We start from the raw sequence: 20,261 nt of genomic DNA, 5'->3' as shown, positions 1-20,261 counted from the left end.
TCCCCATTTTCTTAATTTGGAGTCCCCAAAAATAAGGGGCCTCTTATACATGGGAGCGTGTTATACATGGAAAAATACAATAAATTTTATGAAATAAAGTACAGCAGTGATTCCTGAGGTTGGGGGAACTGAGGCACGCACAGGCCAAGTGCTGTGGTTTGCACCTGTGGGTTGTGTTCCTCCAGTGTGTCTCCTTCAGCCCCTGCCCACCCCCCACCCAGGTGGCTAACACACAGTGGGGCTGCGGTTCTGGAACCCTTTTTCACTGGGTCAAATTTTCAGAATAAAAAATTCCTTGTGCCACACCCATTTTCAACTGATAAATAAAAGTATTTAAAAATCATTTTATAAGTTGTGTGTTTTTATTATTATTTATTGCAATTGCTAAGAGTGAATTTCTATTTATTTATTATCTGTTTATTATTTGCCGATGTTTTGAGAGTTAATTTAATTGTGTAAATCGCCTTGAGTAGAAAGGCGGTATACAAATTAAAAGTGAAATGAAATGAAATAAAAAAAATAGGAAGCGGGTGATGCTGTTGGTTAAACCACAGAGCCTAGGACTTGCCAATCAGAAGGTTGGTGGTTCGAATCCCCACGATGGGATGAGCTCCCATTGTTTGGTCCCAGCTCCTGCCAACCTAGCAGTTCAAAGCACGTCAAAGTGCAAGTAGATAAATAGGCGGGAAGGTAAACGGCGTTTCCGTGCGCTGCTCTGGTTCGCCAGAAGTGGCTTAGTCATGCTGGCCACATGACCCAGAAGCTGTACGCTGGCTTCCTCGGCCAATAAAATAAGATGAGCGCCGCAACCCCAGAGTTGGCCACGATTAGACCTAATGGTCAGGGGTCCCTTTACCTTTACCTTTACATAGTGTTGTGGTGCCATTCTCTCCATCATTGCCCAAGCTTTCATGTTGACCAACAGTGATTTCTTCCTTTCCGGCTCCACTAGGTGGGTCATGATGGTGCCACACCAGAAAGCTCCTGGCTCTTGGAAGAAATAACCATCATTGTGCCCACCAAAGGTGTCATGTATACCTTTGTCTGCAAGTGCTGGCTGGCCAGAGACATGGGAGATGGACTTACCTCGCGGGTCTACAACATCCTGGATGCAGACTGTGTCAACGTTGGCCTGAAGGTCAGTCATATCACCTTGCCTTATACCTCTCACCGGCCATTTCTGAAGCAAATACAACTCTTTTTTCTGGGAGGGAACCAGTGGTTCTCAAATTCTCCTGCCTTTGCCAGACCACTTGAAAATTACTTGTGGCTTTGGTGGACCACCAAAGGAACTCTTTTTGTTCTGCAGAATTCTTTTTTTATTGTGAATTCATGATTATTTGTACCCATGATGGTATCAGGGCAGCTATATATGATCTTGTTTCCAACACTGTTCATGTCTGCAAAAGTTTCATGGTGGGCACGCTGCTTCATTTACAATAGGTGCCTGTCCTGTAACTTCCTGATTCTGTAACTTTTCACACCACAAATGTCTTGGGGTGTGTAAGTCCTGCGTTGGTTGCGCTATAGAACAGTAGTCCTCCTCCAGATTCCATTAATAAAGTAACATTAGGGAAATGTCGTAATCCTGTGCTGCCAGCTGAGTCAAGGGAGAAGTCAGCCGACCAGCCAAATCTCAGGTGAGTTCTTGCCTGGAGGTAGAGTCCGTATATAAGGTTCAGTGCAGTCCTAAGGCCAGGAGGGTCTCAGGTCACATAATAATAATAATAATAATAATAATAATAATAATAATAATAATTATACCCCGCCCATCTGGCTGGGTTTCCCAAGCCACTCTGGGCGGCTTCCAACAAAATATTAAAATACAATAAGCTATTAAACATTAAAAGCTTCCCTAAACAGGGCTGCCTTCAGATGTCTTCTAAAAGTCTGGTACAGTGGTACCTCAGGTTACATACGCTTCAGGTTACACTAACCCAGAAATAGTGCTTCAGGTTAAGAACTTTGCCTCAAGATGAGAACAGAAATCGTGCTCCGGTGGTGCAACGGCAGCAGGAGGCCCCATTAGCTAAAGTGGTGCTTCAGGTTAAGAACAGTTTCAGGTTAAGAACAGACCTCCGGAATGAATTAAGTACTTAACCTGAGGTACCACTGTAGTTGTTTTTCTCTTTGACATCTGGTGGGAGGGCGTTTCACAGGGCGGGTGCCATTACCAAGAAGGCCCTGTGCCTGGTTCTCTGTAACTTGGCTTCTTGCAGCAAGGGAACCGCCAGAAGGCCCTCAGAGTTGGACCTCAGTGTCTGGGCAGAATGATGGGGGTGAAGACACTCCTTCAGGCATACAGGACCAAGGCTGTTTAGGGCTTTAAAGGTCAGCACCAACACTTTGAATTGTGCTCAGAAACGTACTGGGAGCCAGTGTAGATCTTTCAAGATCAGTGTTATGTGGTCTCGGCGGCTGCTCCCAGTCACCAGTCTAGCTGCCACATTCTGGATTAGTTGTAGTTTCCAGGTCACCTTCAAAGGCAGCCCCACATAGAGCACATAGTCAGATGATCCGGGAGTCAAGAAAGCCAAGGGTTCATGGTCGCAAGAAGCAGCAAGGTCTGCCCAGGAATGACAAATGTTGTTTCCAGCAACCGACTGAGGCTGGAAACCCTGCTTAAGAAAGCTGGAGCCAACTGGTTCTCATCAGGAACAAGAAGGCTGATCAGCAGCAGGTGGAGTCACTTTGCCGTCTGCTCGTTCAGGCTGCTGCGCAGCAGGTGAATCTGATTCCTGGCCCATGACAGGAAACACCGCAGAACAACTAATGTGTAGATGGTCCAGGATAAATACATCACTATTGTGTTTTTATTCTGTCAATAACATGTTGGAAAATGCACAGCAAAAAACCCCACAACACTTCTGGAGGTGCCCCAACACATATAATGACTTGTAGTTTAATAATTGTAGCCTTCCATTTCGAATGTGATGGATCGTACTCTAAATTAAGACATTACTGTGAAAACCAGGGCCATGCTATTAAAAACATGGGCCCTAGGTATGAATGTGCTCAGAAGGGCCCCTTGAATTGGTCAATTTCTAGGGAAGAAGTTACCATGGCCAATGGCCATCGATGGACCTATCCCCCTAAACTGCTCAAGCTACAGACTTTCTCCATATCACTCATGGCAGGGAGCTCCACCAATTAATTGTTCATTTTTGGGAGGGGGTGCGCAATAGGACAACCGATTCCAAGACATTTGCCCTCTCTTTAATGTGGAATTAATTCCATTTTTTACCCTAATCCCTTCATTTACCTGGAAGTTCCTTCTGCCCATAAAGCCAGCCTTGTTCCATGAATAGCCTAAGGAGCCAATGACACACCCACAGCCCATTCTATTTTTTACAATTGTGGCTTGCTCTTTGGTGGGTTTTTTTACAATAAGTATTTTTTTAAAAAAAATATTATTATTATTATTTTAATTACAGAAATTAAAATCACAAGTCCTTCATCTCTTTCCAGATTCTCTATGAAGTGACCGTTGTGACTGGCGATGTCTCACATGCCGGTACGGATGCTGGTATTTTTATCGTGCTCTTTGGATCTAATGGATGCTCTGAAGAGATGCAGCTGGAGAAAAACGGAGTTAGGTAAGCAGGACTTTGCCAAATTCCTTGTTCCAGAGCTCCCAATAGCAGAGTCCATTCTTGAGCCCCTGGAGGGTCGTTTGGTCTTTGTGGGTTCATTGTGTTGGACTTGGCTTGAGAAAATGCCTAGTTTATCCCTGGGCAAATCATGATCTCTCATACGGCTGCCAATGGGATTTCCTGGTCCTGTACCTGTAGACTGAGGCCCCTGCCCTCTACTCCCTGCAATCTACTGCCAAGAACTGCTGCTCATAGACATATATTCAATCAGCATTTCCTAAGCATCATTAGCAACAACAACATCTCTGTATCTGCCCAATTTGCCTTAGAAAGGTGCTTCCACATTTTGCTTTCAAACTTTCTTTATACATCTCTAATTGACTTTTTAAAAAAATGAAAATTAAAAGTCCAGGGTCCCTGCTTGCTCAGGGCCTGGTACATGTGTATCCTGCTGTTGGTGGACCTGATCTCTCTATCTGATTTTCCCTATCAGAAAATCTAAACAATATAACAGGGAGTATAGGAAGTTCCCATTGAGCAGGTTGCTGTCTGCACTGGTTTGCAATGGCTCTCCAGGATCTCAGGCCTGCTTCCTAATGGAGATGGCAGTTTGCCAGGACTAGAAACGTGTTTTTCTCCTAACTGCTGTAAAAATTTTAAAAAAGCAAAAGCAAAAAAGGCAAGCTGAGATTTGGGTGGATTTTCTGCAGTTCCATGGAATTGCAAAATGCACAGAGGCCTGGAAACAATCCCAGAAAATTGCCATGCGAGGATAATTGGGACAGCAAATTGTAGTTACCCTAAGACTTGAAGCCTTTCTTTAAGTAATAACCCAAGGTGATTTATGCAACAGAAATAATTCAATACATAATAGAATTTAATAAATAAAAACAAGCACGTCTTTAAACTAATAAGGCAATTTAATTTACATTAGCTTTAAGCTGCAAAATTGCTCCTGGCCATGCAAAAATTGATAAGTGGACATGAGGGCAGGAACAGCCAATGAGTTCCTCCTGAGAGATGAGCCCATATCCAGGAGAGGGCAGTGTGCCAGGCCATTTATCTGCTCTGTCTTCACCCCTTTTTCCTCTTGTTAGTGTTTGATTCAGATTTATGTCCCCGCGTGCATATAAATTAAGCGTTCTCAAAGAGCTCTCTTGCCATCTAGTTCATCTCTCCAGGGCAATAGCCTCTGTGTAATTTAATCTGTCCTGTGGAGCAACAGGGAGGTTAAGAATCCAACAAACAGTTATGAGCAGGATCTTTAAATGTGTTGCTTGCAGGAGCAGCGCGATAGCAGAACTGTTCAGCGTGAATGCGAACCTGGATCAAGCCAGTGGCCCAGCCAGCCCATTATTGTCTGCGATGACTGGCAGTGGCTGTCCGGTGTCTCACCCAGGAAGAGGTCCACCATCTGTTGCAAGAACCTTCTACCTGGAAATGCCTGAGAGTTAGCTAGGGTCCTTCAGCCAGTGTGGTGTAGTGGCTAAGAGCGGTGGACTTGTAATCTGGTGAACCGGGTTTGCTTCCCTGCTCCTCCACTTGCAGCTGCTGGGTGACCTTAGTCACACTTCTCTGAAGTCTCTCAGCCCCACTCACCTCCCAGAGTGTTTGTTGTGGGGGAGGAAGGGAAAGGAGAATGTTAGCCGCTTTGAGACTCCTTTGGGTAGTGATAAAGCGGGATATCAAATCCAAACTCTTCTTCTTCTTCAGCATGTTAAACGTGTGTGCTCTCCTACTGACAGCGGTGGCACATGCAAAGTCCAGATAAGGATTCGTTACATGGGTTGGAATGGGATGAGATTTCAGGCAGGCAGGAATGAGGACCTCACCCCTTCAACCTTGGAATCCCAGACAGTGGTGGAGTAAGCCAATCGGGCTCCTGGGGCGGCACGTGTGTCCTGAGCCCAGGGGCATGCCCAGCCAACCGCGGGGGTGGGGCAAGCTGGGGCAGGATGCTCCGCAGGACCTCCAAGAACTCCGCATGCCTCCTCCCACTCAGCCGCCCTACAGCTGGGGGGGGAGACAGCGGGTGGACCATTTGGGGCAGCACAGAGCCTGCGGGTGCCCAGGCCACCACAGTGAGTGCCACCAGGCATTTTTTCACCCCCCTTAGTGGTGACACCCAGGGCGACCCGCATCCACTGCACCCCCCTTCCTCCATCCCTGGCCCCAGGTGTCATTGGATTACAGTTCCCATCATCCCTGAACATTGGCTAAGTTGGCTGAGGATGGTGGAAGTTGTCGCCCAGTAACATCTGGGGCCCTAAGGTTGAAGAACACTGCTGCGGTCGCAGCCCACTCTGTGTCTATACAACCCTCCCTCAAGCAATTCCCCAAGCCTTATCAAACACCAGCCATCTTTGCTCACTTCCTGGAGAAGGGACAGGCATACACAGTAGTACTTTATAAAGTACAGTCCTCTGTCTGAAGAGCTGTTGAGTCCAAGTTTGGTTCAATGAACCATTGGAAGGGAAAGCAGGGGGCCTTAAGGACATCTGAAGAGAGCTGCTGGATCAGGCCAGACGTCTGCTGGAAGTCTGCAAGCAGGCCTTGAAGCTGCCAAGCAGACTGGACACACAGGTGACGCAGACCGCCTGATCCCAACTATAGTGAGATATGGTTTCCATTTAAATGTTAGGAAATTTCATTCATTAGCATACATGAATTTCATGTTTGTGCGTTTATGCGATATGTAAGCAGCCACTCTCTTTAGTGCTACCTGGCACTTTCCCTGACTAAATGGACAAAAAGGAAAACATCAGATAGAAAAGAAGTGTTCCAAGTGGTACTTGGATTCACCCCCAAGTCTACCCTGTGACAGGATTGATTTGACCCTTGTGGAAAGAGACGTCTTCTGCTCGGCAAAGTATGCTCTGGAATGGAGTTGCGCCAGGATACCATCTTGCCATGAATCTCACTCGCGACAAGCAGAGTCCACAAAGCAGACTCTTAAATCAGCCATGGCCACTTAACAGGGGGGATGGGCCAAATCCATCCTCTGTCTCCCATCCGCCCCAAGGCCAATTCATGCAAGGACCACCAAGTCAAAAGACAGAGCGTGAGACCAGCATCCTTTCCTTGCAGTGGCCAACCCGATCCCCCAGGGAAGCCCACAAGTGGGGTATGAGTGCAACAGCACTCTCCCTGCAACCTGGAAGATCCTACTCTTTCTTCCAACCAGTGGCCAGGGGCTCTTTCATGTATGAAGCTGACCTAATTCTGAGCCAATTTCTCATTCCTCCAGATTTGAGATTGGCCAAAAGGACACCTTCATCATGGAGATTCCCGACATCGCACCACTCAGGAAGATGAGGATACGGACGGATGGAGAAGGGTGTCGCCCAGATTGGTTTCTCGAACAGGTAGCAACAGAGTTCTTGAACTCCTCCACTGCTTGTGGGGATGGTCCGTGTGAATTCTTTTCATGGAGTGACTCCATTTTGGAGAAGGGACTTTGGTTTCTTTTCTAGATCTACCTGGAGTTACCTAAGACGTGCTACCGTCAAAGCTACCGTCTGTGGCGTGGCAAGGTCCAAAACCCTCCCAGGAAGTGGAATAAAGACACATGAAACAGTATTTTAGGTCAATGGGCTAAAAAGGCCACAACTTTGTTGGTTACAGAATGTGAGTGGTATTGGCTTAGGCATTGGAAACCACACGACTACAGTGGTACCTCTGGATACGAATGGGATCCGTTCCGGAGCCCTGTTCGCATCCTGAAGTAAATGTAAGACGCAGCGGCGTGTCTGCGCATGCGCGGGTCGTGTTTTGCCGTTTCTGTGCATGTGTGTGACATCATTTTGAGCGTCTGTGCATGTGCGAGCAGCGAAACCCAGAAGTAACGTGCTCTGTTACTTCTGGGTCGCCGCAGAGCGCAACCTGAAAATACTTAACATGAAGCTACTTCAACCTGAGGTATGACTGTATATCTGACTCCTGCCAATCTGCAGGAGTCTTCGAACGGTTAAGCACCGGTAGGGGGAGCCCTGCTGATGCACATCAACTAGGAACTCCCCCAGGGTCACTGCTAGGGGTCGTGCCATGGCCCTGGCCCCCTGTCTGGGGCTTCGGACAGAGACCACGCCCTTCAGATTCCTTTAACGGAATACCCTTGAAATAGGAGGGATAGGTGATGGCCACTATCTCCCCTCACCTTCAACCTAATACTCCAATGCCTAACCGCCAAACCTTACAAAGTTGTGACGAATTGCTACGAGGTAGGCAAAAAACCAAATGGGCAATGCCAATTTGCGAAGTGGAAAAAATTCCTACTAGGTCCCTTCAACAGGCGACCAACCGAGGTCCATAGCAAGGTCAGGAGATAAAGAGCCTAACCTGGGGGGGGGGGGGACAACTGCCTGAGCAAGGAGAAAAGGAACATGTCCTTGGCCGTGGGCAGTTTAAATAGCCCATGCCACGCCCCTGGACCATCCGGATTGGACAGCCTTGGGTTGACGCGGCCAAGGACCAACCAATGGCGCAGGGGGTATTCCACCCTATGTGCGTGGGAAGGGCTTGCTCCCAGCCCGAAACGTCATCTCCCCGGGGATGGGAAACAGCGTTCCCAAATACAGCTTCAGCACACAGTCCAACACCGTAAATGCTTCGTTTCAAATGTTTTGTTCCTTCCTTAGAGGGCTTCAATCTCTCATTATTTACATCCCAAGGTTTTCGAGGGATGGTAATAAGGAAAGTCTGCTTGGCAAGGTCGCGTTTTTCATTAATGTTTCCTCCAGCCCTTCAACTTCTTATCTTGCTAGAAACGGAGACATGGGAGATCTGTAAGGAAAGCCGAGAGCAACCTATAATTTTACCCAAGCGGACTCTCTGCTGTTCGACTTTATTAGGAGAGCACATTGGCTTTGAGCCATTGCACCTGCAATACATTTCAAATCCTCTTTTGTGGTAGGAGGCCCCAAGGAGAAATTGTAGCTGCCATGGATGCTTTTGGAGAGAATGTTGCACATCCATGAGTGGGGGGTGGCTAAGCCTGGCTTGGATCCACGCGATTGTTGAAGGGGGCATTTCAGATATTTATTTTGCCAAAGCATCTTTTTAAATAATAGTTACAAAATGTATCGCTCCCTCCCCCTTCTTGGATGTGCCAAATATTTAAAATTCCCTTTGCTTCCATCTCTGCTTCCCACCCCCACCCCATATAATTGAGTCACACAGCTGTACGAAAAATTAAGATTCTTCAGGTGGGATGTGTACGGTATTTATTTCTCACTTTTGATATTTGTACGTCTTCGTTTTGTGTCTTATGCTCATTGCAGCTAGATGGGCATAAATAGGGTTGCCGTATTTCCAGAGGTAAAAATTCAGACAAAAATAAGTTGTTGAGCATTTTGGGGGTGATTGCCCACTCACCCTGCTACTGCTGCCAAGCCCAATCCGTCCAACACCCCCCTCCACCACCCCCCCACATTTGCTTAAAATTGTAAAAATCCCCCCGGACAAAAGGAAAACATGTCTGATCTCCTTCGTGTCCAAAGCAAGAAAGCAAAAGCAAAGGCTATACACAAACAGAAATTCCCAGCATACTGTGCTGGAGTGTAAACAGACATGTGACACACAATAATCATGCCTTAAGATGGAATGGAATATCCCAACATCGGGCATCCCAAAAGAGGACATGTTCGAGATTTGTCAGACTTATGGCAACCCTAGCATAAGAGAGAGATAAGGGGAAAGAAAACACATGCTTCTAGAATTGCTACAAAGCCTTCCTCCAATGATCACGCTTTGCAGCCTTTCATAGGGAACCACGCTGAAAGCAAAAGGAATGGGACTGGGAGGCAGCAAGGATTTTAACTGGACAAAGGTGTGAGAGATGTGGAAGGTGATGGGGAAGCCACACAAGGTTGGGCAGAAGCAGCGCTCTGACCAAAATTTGGCAAAATTGATTCTGTAAGTTGAGGAGAAATTGTTTCGTGAAATCTCCCCAACCTGACTTTCTTCCTCCAAATTCTTTTGCTGGTGGTTCAGCACGTTTACATGGGAGTTGGTTGGATTGGACTCACATGGCTTAACGTCTGATTAGACACGAATAGCATTGTACTGTTTATTTCTGATTTCCTCATCCCCTCCACCCGCTCAAATGGTCTGGGGTGCCTTTTAAACCTTTGAATAAATCATCTTTGGGGTTGCTGTTTTTTCGCAAGGCAGTAAGTTAAAAATAAATAAAGCCGGTCGTTGAAATCTAGCTGTGATTCCTGCATCGCAAGAGCTGGGACTAGGTGACCCTTTGGGTCACGTCCAACTTTGCAGTTCTATGATTCTATTAAACTTCCCCGCGGGATGATTAAAAATAGGGCTGCATGGAATGGCGTGCAGTGACTTTATATTTTTAGTGAGTCTGCTTCAGTCACTGCCTTTGCTTTGTGGGTGATATTTAGCACTGCACCTCTCAAATAAAACAGCTGCTGAAGCAATGAGCCGCCCACTCTGTATTAAAAGTGCTTATCTGTAGATGCTCAGCTGCTCATGTGTACCAAAGGAGGCAGCCATTTTTATGATGGAAGCCATTTTCAAGTTCTCAAAAATCACTCCAGAACCAGTGAGGTCCTCCTGAACTTGGCAGATGCCCAACCATGTCAACTCCCGATGGGGGACTGCCTGCAAACCTGTGCTCTCCAAATTGGAGAGCTGAAGCTACATCCTTCACTTACCTTGGACTATTGCAATGCACTCTACATGGGGCTACCTTTGAAGGCGACCCAGAAACTGCAACTAATCCATAATGCGGCAGCTAGACTGATGGGAGTTGTAGTTCAACAACATCTGGGGACCCACAGGTTGAGAAAGGCTGGTCTAGATAGAGGAAGAGAGCAAGGTAAATAATAATAATAATAATAATAATAATAATAATAATAATAATAATAATAATAATATATTTATACCCCACCCATCTGGCTGGGTTTCCCCAGCCACTCTGGGTGGCTCCCAACAGAAAATTAAAAGCACAACAAAATGTCAAACATTAAAAACTTCCCTAAACAGGACTGCCTTCAGATGTCGTCTAGAAGTCAGACAGTTGTTTATTTCCTTGACATATGATGGGAGGCCGTTCCACAGGGAAGGCGCCACTACCCAGAAGGTCCTCTGCTTGGTTCTCTGGAACCTCACTTCTCACAGGGAGGGAACCAGCAGAAGACCCTCGGAGCTGGACCTCAGTGAACGATGGGGGTGGAGATGCTCCTTCAGGTATACTGGACCGAGGCCATTTAGGGCTTTAAAGGTCAGCACCAACACTTTGAATTGTGCTCGGAAACGTACTGGGAGCCAATGTAGGTCTTTCAGGACCGGTGTTATATGGTCTCAGCAGCCACTCCCAGTCACCCAGTCTAGCTGCCACATTCTGGATTAATTGTAGTTTCCAGGTCACCTTCAAAGGTTAGGCATTGGTATGGTTCTGTAGATGGAAGGGGGGAGGTAGCGCCATTACCTGCCCCGCATATTGAAGGGTAGTCAGTTAAAAGATTCCAGGGGGTGTGGCCCTATCCGAAGCTTAGGGAGGTGAGGGCCTAAGGCACGCCCCCTACCAGTGACCCTGGGGAAGCTCCTAGTTGATGTGCATCAGCAGGACTCTCCCTACTGGTGGTTAACCCTTCCCAGACATCAAGCAGAAGGGCTGGAGTCAGATATAGTCAGTTAGGACCAATGCCTAAGCCAATACCGCTCATCACCTGTAACCAATAAAGTTGTGGCCTTTTTTTAGCCCATTAACCTTAATAATTATGCCATGTGTCATTATTTCCACCTGGGGGGGGGGTCAGGAACACGCAATTACAGGTCCGTGTTGGAAGCAGAATAAGCTATCCAATATATTTCTATGTTCCAGAGCAAATTAAGCTGATCTGTGTACATTGCCGTGCTCTGCAACATTTATAGAGGCTGCAGGAGAATTCCGTCCTTCGCACTGTGGAATTTGGTGCTGAATGTAGATTTATTCCACTGCTTCTCTTCCAGCGCATGCAGATGCCCTCTCACCTCCCTCCAAAGCACTGATGAGTAACACACTCGCAAATGCATCTTCGTAGGTTTCAAATGCGGTGTCAGGCTGGTGTGAGGACGAATCTGAGCTCCCTTGAATTTCTGTCGGTGGCGTGTTTATAGGAGAACGAGCAGACGGGAGGACTTGTGGGGGCAGAGCTGGAAAGTCAGACAGATGGTGCACTGTCAGTGCTAAGCAGACAAGATGAGAAGGCAAATGAAGCCATCAACCTCGTTAATTAACCATTTGTTGCTACATGGAAACTCAGGCATGATACTCCGAGTTTTCCTGTCTCAAAAAACCGACAAAATCTCCACCCTCCCACCAATTGTAAACAGCAGATCAGAGTTGCCAATTAAAAAATGAATGGGTTGTTTCAATTAGGAGTCTGTCATTGGAGAAGTATCACAGTTTGCAATAGGAAGAAATTACAATAGTTCACAAGCCCGCCTCCGTACTTATGTTTATATTATTTATGTTTATTGAATTTATATACTTGCCAGCTATGGAGCAAAAGACTTCAGAACAGATATATATATATCCTGCGTCTCCGGACTGAAACTTCTATCCAGCACCGAAAGCGGGAACCTTTGCTTGGCCTGATAGCTTCCCCAAAAGAAAGTCATTCATATCTTCCTATATACATAAAAATGTAAGGTGTCGTCACGCTCTGCAGTTATCGGTGACCACACCAGCTTCAGCATGAGGAACGGCTGGCATGCCCAGACAAGCTGATTAATGGAGGGGGTAGGATAGGTGACAGGGTGGATCAGGTAGAAAGGGAGAGGGGTTTGGTCAGGTATGGGGGAATGGCAAAGGGGAAGGTGGGGTTGGAAGGAGAGGGAGTAGGCGGAGGACCTTAAGGTCCATAAATAGCAACACCCTAGAGGTTAGCCTCAACCAGAGCCAGGGCCTTTTCAACTCTGGCTCAAGCCTGGTGGAACGCTCTGTCTCATGAGACCAGGGCCCTGCAGGATCTGATTTCTTTCCACAGGGCCTGTAAGACAGAGTTGTTCCGCCTGTCCTTTGGCTTGGAATCAACTTGATCCCCTTCCCCTCTATCCTTTTTCCTTTCTCCTTCTGTGATGGAACTCCTATTTAGGGACTTCCCTGGCTTTTTTTCTGGCCCACGTAGGACCAGTCTGGATAGTTGGCCTTGGTGTAGATTTGACGTTTTCATCCCCCCAAAGTTTTTGATTTGAGTTTCTATAGAAATGAGGCTGCATTTTAATGTTGTATTTTAATCTTGTTTTTAAGTTGTATTTTAATCCATTGTTTTATACCTGGTGTTAACCGCCGTGAGCCCAGTCTTGGCTGGGGAGGGCGGGGTATAAATAAAATTTATAATTTTTTATTATGATTACCACAGCTCAAAGCCTGATGGCTATGTGCTTCCTCCACAGTTTGGGCAGCGGTGCTTCTGAATACCAGCTGTTGGAAACCGCAGGAGGAGAGAGCGTTTATACGCTCTGATCCTGCTCATGGGTTTCTCGCAGGCATCTGTTTGGCCCCTGTGAGAACAGGATGCTGGACTAGGTGGGCCATTGGTGTGATCCAGCAGCCTTATGTTCTTATGTTCACATGCTTTTCCCCTGAACCAGCTGACCTAATGATTAGGTCATGTGAGACTCCTATAGGTGAACTGCTCCTTTGGATGCAGCAGTGGTACTTGTGGAGGGGTGGAGCCCATCCTCCTGCCACCAGCATCACTACTGCTTACCTGAACAGGGCAGGGGTGGAGTGGAGTGGCGAGGTCAGGACCATACACACTGAAAAGCACCAGATGGTTGGCTAATAATAATAATAAATTTTTATTTATACCCCGCCTTTCCCGGTTCAAAAACCGGGCTCAGGGCGGCTAACAACAAATTTAAAACACTTAATTATAAAAGCAGCATAAAATACAGTATAAAAACATGAATAACAATAACATTCAAAATTCAAAAATCAATTTAGGGGAAATAAGCATTAGAAGGGACGCGGGTGGCGCTGTGGGTTAAACCACAGAGCCTAGGACTTGCCGATCAGAAGGTTGGCGGTTCGAATCCCCGCAATGGGGTGAGCTCCCGTTGCTCAGTCCCTGCTCCTGCCAACCTAGCAGTTCAAAAGTACGTCAAAGTGCAAGTAGATAAATAGGTACCGCTCCGGCGGAAAGGTAAACGGCATTTCCGTGCGCTGCTCTGGTTCACCAGAAGCAGCTTAGTCATGCTGGTCACATGACCTGGAAGCTGTACGCTGGCTCCCTCGGCCAATAAAGCGAGATGAGCGCCGCAACCCCAGAGTCGGCCACGACTGGACCTAATAGTCAGGGCTCCCTTTACCTTTACCTTAAGCATTAGATAATCCCCAGGGCTAGCTGGATGAATTGGTCCTACTTGGGCCAGCGAGGAGGCCAGGGGAGAATTAGCTGTGGGGTCTCAGAGTGGGTGATTTTCATAAAAGGGGAGGGGGAAGGAAGGGAAGGGAAATAAAAGATCAGGCTGAATTCAAATTAAAGGCCAGGAGGAATAGCTGTCTTACAGGCCCAACGGAAGGAGGTTAAATCCTGAAGGGCCCTAGTCTCATGGGACAGAGCATTCCATCAGGTCGGAGCCATCATTGAAAAGGCCCTGGCCCTGGTGGAGGATAGTCTGACTTCCTTAGGACCCGGGACCTCTAAACTATGGTTATTCATATAAATAGTCCCACCATTGCAACTGTGTGCCCCTAACCCTACCACACCACTTGTACTGGTGAGCATCAGTGATGCTGGTGTCCATAACTCTGCCCCACCCCACACCCCAAGAGCAAAAATTCCCCAGAGGGTGTTGCCGAAGCTTTCTTTTAGGGCTATCCAAAGGGTCCTAATTCAGACTGAATGCTTTCCTTTGGTTTGGTTCCCCCCTAGATTACCATGAAGAATCTGACCACTCAAGAGGTAACTGTGTTTACATACAATGAATGGCTCTCCACACAGTGGGGAGACAATCTCACCCTGGAATGGGAGATTCCGGCCGTAATCGATGATGAGCAGATGATGGATTATACTGAATATACAATTCAGGTTAAAACCAGTGACGTTGGAGGTACGTTTAACATTTGTTGCATCCAGTTCTACAAGAAACCAGTGAGTTTTCCCTGCTGTGATAGAATCACTACTGTCACTAACCCACTAAGGGGGTTTCTTAAGGAAATTTTAGTAGGTTTATTGAAACTCCTTTGACATCCTTAGATGTTCTGCCAGAGAAGAGGAACCTTTAAGTTTTGCTTAGCATTTTGCTTTTGGAAATATTTGGTATCAGTTGACAGATGCATGGATCTCTTTAGGAAATATTCCTACCCAGATTGATGCTCTTTTTGGCTACCCATGAAATCCCTCAGAAGTCTTGGAGAATGTGTAGTGTGAGGAACTGATAGATATTTACTTATAAAAGAGGCAGGGGGTATTATCAAAGAACTTGTGAATTATTATCTAAACAAGCTGAACATCAAGCACACATGATCTCCTTGATTCCTGATTGTTTCATACTTAGAAAGGACATGGGTGACACTGTGGTCTAAACCACTGAGCCTCTTGGATTTGCCGATCAGAAGGTCAGCGGTTCGAATCCACACAATGGGGTGAGCTCTTGTTGCTCTGTCCCAGCTCCTGCCAACCTAGCAGTTCGAAAGCACACCAGTGCAAGTAGATAAATAGGTACCATTGTGTCAGGAATGTAAATGGCATTTTCGTGCACTCTGGCACTCATCACGGTGTTCCATTGTGCCAGAAGCGGTTTATTCCTGCTGGCCGCATGGCACCTGGAAAGTTGTCTGTGGACAAACACCAGCTCCCTCGGTCTGAAAAGCGAGGTGAGCGCCACACCCCAAAGACACCTTTGACTGGACTTAACCGTCCAGGGGGCTTTTGCCTTTGCCTTACCTTACCTTTTTCGTACTCTGACAAACCTTCTCCATTGTGTGTGTGTGTGTGTGTGTGTGTGTGTGAGAGAGAGAGAGAGAGAGAGAGAGAGAGAGAGAGAGAGAATGAGCACTCTGGCTCCCAAAGAAGAGAGCTTCAGATGTCAACACGAGCACATCCATCTTCTCTTTTCCAGGAAATGAAGGGTGATAGTTTTTAACAACAGTGAGTTCTATTTTGTTATGAGCTGAGACAGCCAGTGGGGGGAAACAAATTAGGGAATGAATGAGGTGTGCTTGTTTTTGATCAGATTAGTCAGTATAATGGTACATCCGACAGAGGCACATGCAGGTTTGGAACTAGTTCGGCTGCGGCATCTCCCAGCACAGGGACAATAACCTGATTCGTATGTCATCACAGCAGCACGAGAGATGAGCTGTCATATTCTGTGCAGGGTTTGGGGACGTTTTGCAGGTGTACTGTAACCCAAAACAGTCCTTTGCTTTGCCAGCCTCCAGGAGGATTCCACAGCAGCTCCTGGCTCTTTGTTTTATTTATCTCCTTCCGCGAAGGTCTAAGGCAATGTACAGAATGCAATAAAAAACTGCTAAAAACGCAGTTAAAAGCAACAGGGGAAAGAACGGCAGATAATAAGCAATGCCATGGCAGCGACCTATTTGTTCAGCTGGGAAAGCTTGTCAGAACAAGCATGTCTTCAGTTGTTTCCGGAAGTGGAGATAGTGAGCACTTGTCGTAATCGTGTGTCAATAGGGATGCTGTTCCGCAGAACAGGGGCAGCCAGCTAAAGACCTTACTCCACATTACTCCAGAATGGACTTCAGAGATCTTGATTTAGTATGATTTATAGATTTCATAAAATTTATATGCCACATGATTGTATGGAACCTCAAACTCATTTACAAAACATAAAAAAGGAAATTCAGGAGGTGGGTTCAAAACCCTGCTTTAAAATATATAAAAGTTAAAATACTAAAATAGATTAAGATTGCCTCAACTGTCTAAACATCTGGATAAGGTAAAGGTAAAGGGAACCCTGAGCATTAGGTCCAGTCATGGCCGACTCTGGGGTTGCAGCGCTCATCTCGCTTTACTGGCCGAGGGAGCCGGCGTACAGCTTCCGGGTCACGTGGCCAGCATGACTAAGCTGCTTCTGGCGAACCAGAGCAGCGCACAGAAACGGCGTTTACCTTCCCGCCGGAGCAGTACCTATTTATCTACTTGCACTTTGACGTGCTTTCGAACTGCTAGGTTGGCAGGAGCAGGGACCGAGTAACGGGAGCTCACCCCATTGTGGGGTTTCGAACTGCTGGCCTTCTGATCGGCAAGTCCTAGGCTCTGTGGTTTAACCCACAGCGCCACCCACGTCCCAGCATCTGGGTAGGCTTGTTTAAAAGAAGAAATTTTTCTAGCAGCCATCAAAAAGAGTGCAGTGAAGGCACCAGCTTGATCTCAACAGGCAGGGAGTTCCAAAGTGTGTAGGTGTTGCCACACTAAACGACTGAGTTCTTACAAATGTGGAATGGGTATTACGTGGCAACTATAACAGTGCCAATCCCACCGATCAAAGTGGGCACATGTGAGGTAAGGCAATCTCGTAGGTAAACTGGTCCCAATTTGTTTTTGTTGTTTTTGTTGTTTAGTCATTTAGTCGTGTCCGACTCTTCATGACCCCATGGACCAGAGCACGCCAGGCACTCCTGTCTTCCACTGCCTCCCACAGTTTGGTCAAACTCATGCTGGTAGCTTCGAGAACACTATCCAACCATCTCGTCCTCTGTCGTTCCTTTCTCCTTGTGGTTTCAATCTTTCCCAGCATCAGGGTCTTTTCCAGGGAGTCTTCTCTTCTCATGAGCTGGCCAAAGTCTTGGAGCCTCAGCTTCATGATCTGTCCTTCCAGTGAGCACTCAGGGCTGATTTCCTTAAGAATGGATAGGTTTGATCTTCTTGCAGTCCATGGGACTCTCAAGAGTCTCCTCCAGCACCAGAATTCAAAAGCATCAATTCTTCGGTGATCAGTCTTCTTTATGGTCCAGCTTTCACTTCCATACATCACTACTGGGAAAACCATAGCTTTAACTATACGGACCTTTGTTGGCAAGGTGATGCCTCTGCTTTTTAAGATGCTGTTTAGGTTTGTCATTTCTTTTCTCCCAAGAAGCAGGTGTCTTTTAATTTCGTGACTGCTGTCACCATCTGCAGTGATCATGGAGCCCAAGCAAGTAAAATCTCTCACTGCCTCCATTTCTTCCCCTTCTATTTGCCAGGAGGTGATAGGCCCAGTGGCTATGATCTTCATTTTTTTGATTTGTTAGAGGCTTTATATACTAATAGTAGCCTTTAAATTTGGCCCCGTAGCAAACGGGCAACCAGTGCGGATCTCTGAGCACAGTTTTATGTGCTGACAAGGCCTCACTCTTGTCAGCAACCGTGCTGCAACATTCTGCACTAACCACAGCTTCCAGATCAAGCGTGAGATCTTTGGAACTTGAAGGAGAGACTCTCCTGTGAACCACAGTGACCTGTTGGGTATATAAAAGATTAGGAAGTCTCTCAAGTAATCTGGCCATCATTTGGCCCAGCAGCAGATTGGCAGCCCGTGCAAAACCCAAAAGGAAGGTGTTATGTGCTGGTGGTAGTTTGCCTCCACAAGTAACCTAGGCACTGTGTTCTGTACCAGCTGCAGCCTCCAGACCAGTCTGAATGCCAAAGGGGGCAGCCTGGAATTCTGATGTGCCAAACATGGTGGGATTTTTCTATTGCCTTTGAAATTTCCAAATCGTGCTACTCTGTGACCTTTGGGCCAATTGAAATATTTGGCTATTGTTGTCATACATTTGTCTCGGGAGACAATGGAAGAGTGTGCCTTTGGGGGTGAAGTCAAACCATTGGAGAGCTACAGTGCCTGCTGTGGCTGTAGAGACCGATACAGGAGAGACATGTTTTGTTGCAGCTGGGGCAGATGAGGGCGTATGCTTGTGTTGCTGCAGATGCACCATGGAGTTTCCTAAAGAGGAACATTTTTGCCTGGCACCTAAAGGTGTCCAATGAAAGCCGCAGATGAACATTTCTGGGGAGAGCATTCCACAAACGGACCTCTTGTGGAAGATGTTTGCAGGGTCTGGGTAGGTTCATATGGAGAGAGGTGGTCCATGAGGTATTGTAGGCTTTATAAGTCCTTGAGGTATTTCAGGCTTTATAAGTCAAAGCCAGCATTTACTTGAGTCTGGAGACTAATTGGTAGACAGTGCAGTTGGACCAAGATCAGGTGAGCAACCTGGCTGCTGAATTTTGCACCAGCTGTTTATATATATATATATATATATATATACATACACACACACACACACACACACACACACACATATATATATATATATATAATGTTTTTTAACATATCATTTTCAACTATTATTAAACATACTTTTACATCTTATATTTTTTTACTTCCATCAATCACATCTGAAAATTTTCCAATCTTTCCCACTTAATTTACATTTCTTACTTTCACTATTACATAAATATCATAACTAATACCTCTCTTCTTTCTCTTCTTTGCAATATTTCATATATTCCTCCTTACAAAACTTCTTGTAGTCCTACCAGCGTAATTTGTTCATTACAGTTGCTCTTCAAATAATTCGTAAATTTCTTCCAATCTTCTGTGAATCTCTGGTCCCGCAGGTTTCGAATCCTTCCTGTCACTTTATCCAATTCTGCGTAGTCCATTAATTTCGTCTTCCATTCTTCGGTAATTCTTCTTGCTTCCATTTCTGGGCGAATTTTGCACCAGCTGAAGTTTCCAAGCAGTCTTCAGAGGCAGCCCTACGTATAACGTGCTGCAGTAATCTGTTCTCTCTCTGTCTCCCTGCAGCGGCTGGAACAGATGCCAATGTCTTCATGATCATCTTTGGAGAGAACGGGGACTCCGGGACTTTGGCTCTTAAAGAAGCAAACACGTCCAACAAGTTTGAGAGGAACCAGTTGGATGTCTTCTATTTCTCCGATATACTCAGTCTTGGGGATCTCTGCAAAGTGCGGATCTGGCACGACAATACAGGTAACAAAGATGGTTTGTTTATTTGTTTATTTTAAGGGGTCGAGGGGGGGGTACCATTTCTGCTCCGCTCAGCCAAGCTGATAAAGCTCATTTTCTTCCCCCGAGTCCTTCGGAATCGCCTCACGACGTGTTTAATGACCTGAGCCTTTGATAAGGCTCCAAGGCACGTTCCATTCAGCAGAGTTTCCAGCACAGGAAAGAGACGAGAGGTTTGGGCTACATTGCAAAGAGTTTTATTATCCCAACTACGCAGACAAAAAACACATCCTCTCTCTATGAAAGCAGAGAGCAGCTGAACAAAGGAACAAAGGAAACAGGAAACCACTAACGTCACATCCCGTCTCCCCTCCCATGAGACTTACCACAGTCTGGAAGGTCTCTGGAATGTAAACAGAGTCCTGCGACTCCAAGCAGCTGCACAGTGATATGAACAGAAACTAACACTTTGCGGGCTGTATTTCTTCATGGTGGCACATAGTAGGGGGTGTTGATTGCAGAGGGGAAACTGATTGGAACAATGCATGTGACTCTCACTTTTGTAAGGAAAACGACAAACCAGCTGCACAAAACTCAGAGGATCACACACACACAAATATCTTTCCATTATCTATCAAAGCAAGCAGGAAGTATTGTGTGGCGAGTTCCCATCCCCCCCGCCAGTGGAAATAAAGACACATGACACAATTATTTAAAGTTAATGGGCTAAATATG

At 46.3% G+C, this 20,261-nt stretch overlaps 1 protein-coding gene across 1 annotated transcript in view; it reads left to right on the top strand.

The window, feature by feature from the left end:
- The window catches only part of LOXHD1 (lipoxygenase homology PLAT domains 1), a 197,999-nt gene that overhangs the window by 163,640 nt on the left and 14,098 nt on the right, over positions 1-20,261 (top strand). The window contains exons 33-37 of the mRNA XM_053407585.1: positions 953-1,138; positions 3,469-3,596; positions 6,841-6,958; positions 14,480-14,657; positions 19,365-19,550. Coding sequence (XP_053263560.1) covers positions 953-1,138; positions 3,469-3,596; positions 6,841-6,958; positions 14,480-14,657; positions 19,365-19,550 — 796 coding nt within the window. The remainder of the gene's footprint in view (positions 1-952; positions 1,139-3,468; positions 3,597-6,840; positions 6,959-14,479; positions 14,658-19,364; positions 19,551-20,261) is intronic.

The sequence above is a fragment of the Podarcis raffonei genome, chromosome 11 (genome assembly GCF_027172205.1).
Source record: "Podarcis raffonei isolate rPodRaf1 chromosome 11, rPodRaf1.pri, whole genome shotgun sequence".
Taxonomy (NCBI): domain Eukaryota; kingdom Metazoa; phylum Chordata; class Lepidosauria; order Squamata; family Lacertidae; genus Podarcis; species Podarcis raffonei.
Note: the sequence above shows the minus strand (reverse complement) of the source record. Positions and strands in the feature narration are given on the sequence as shown.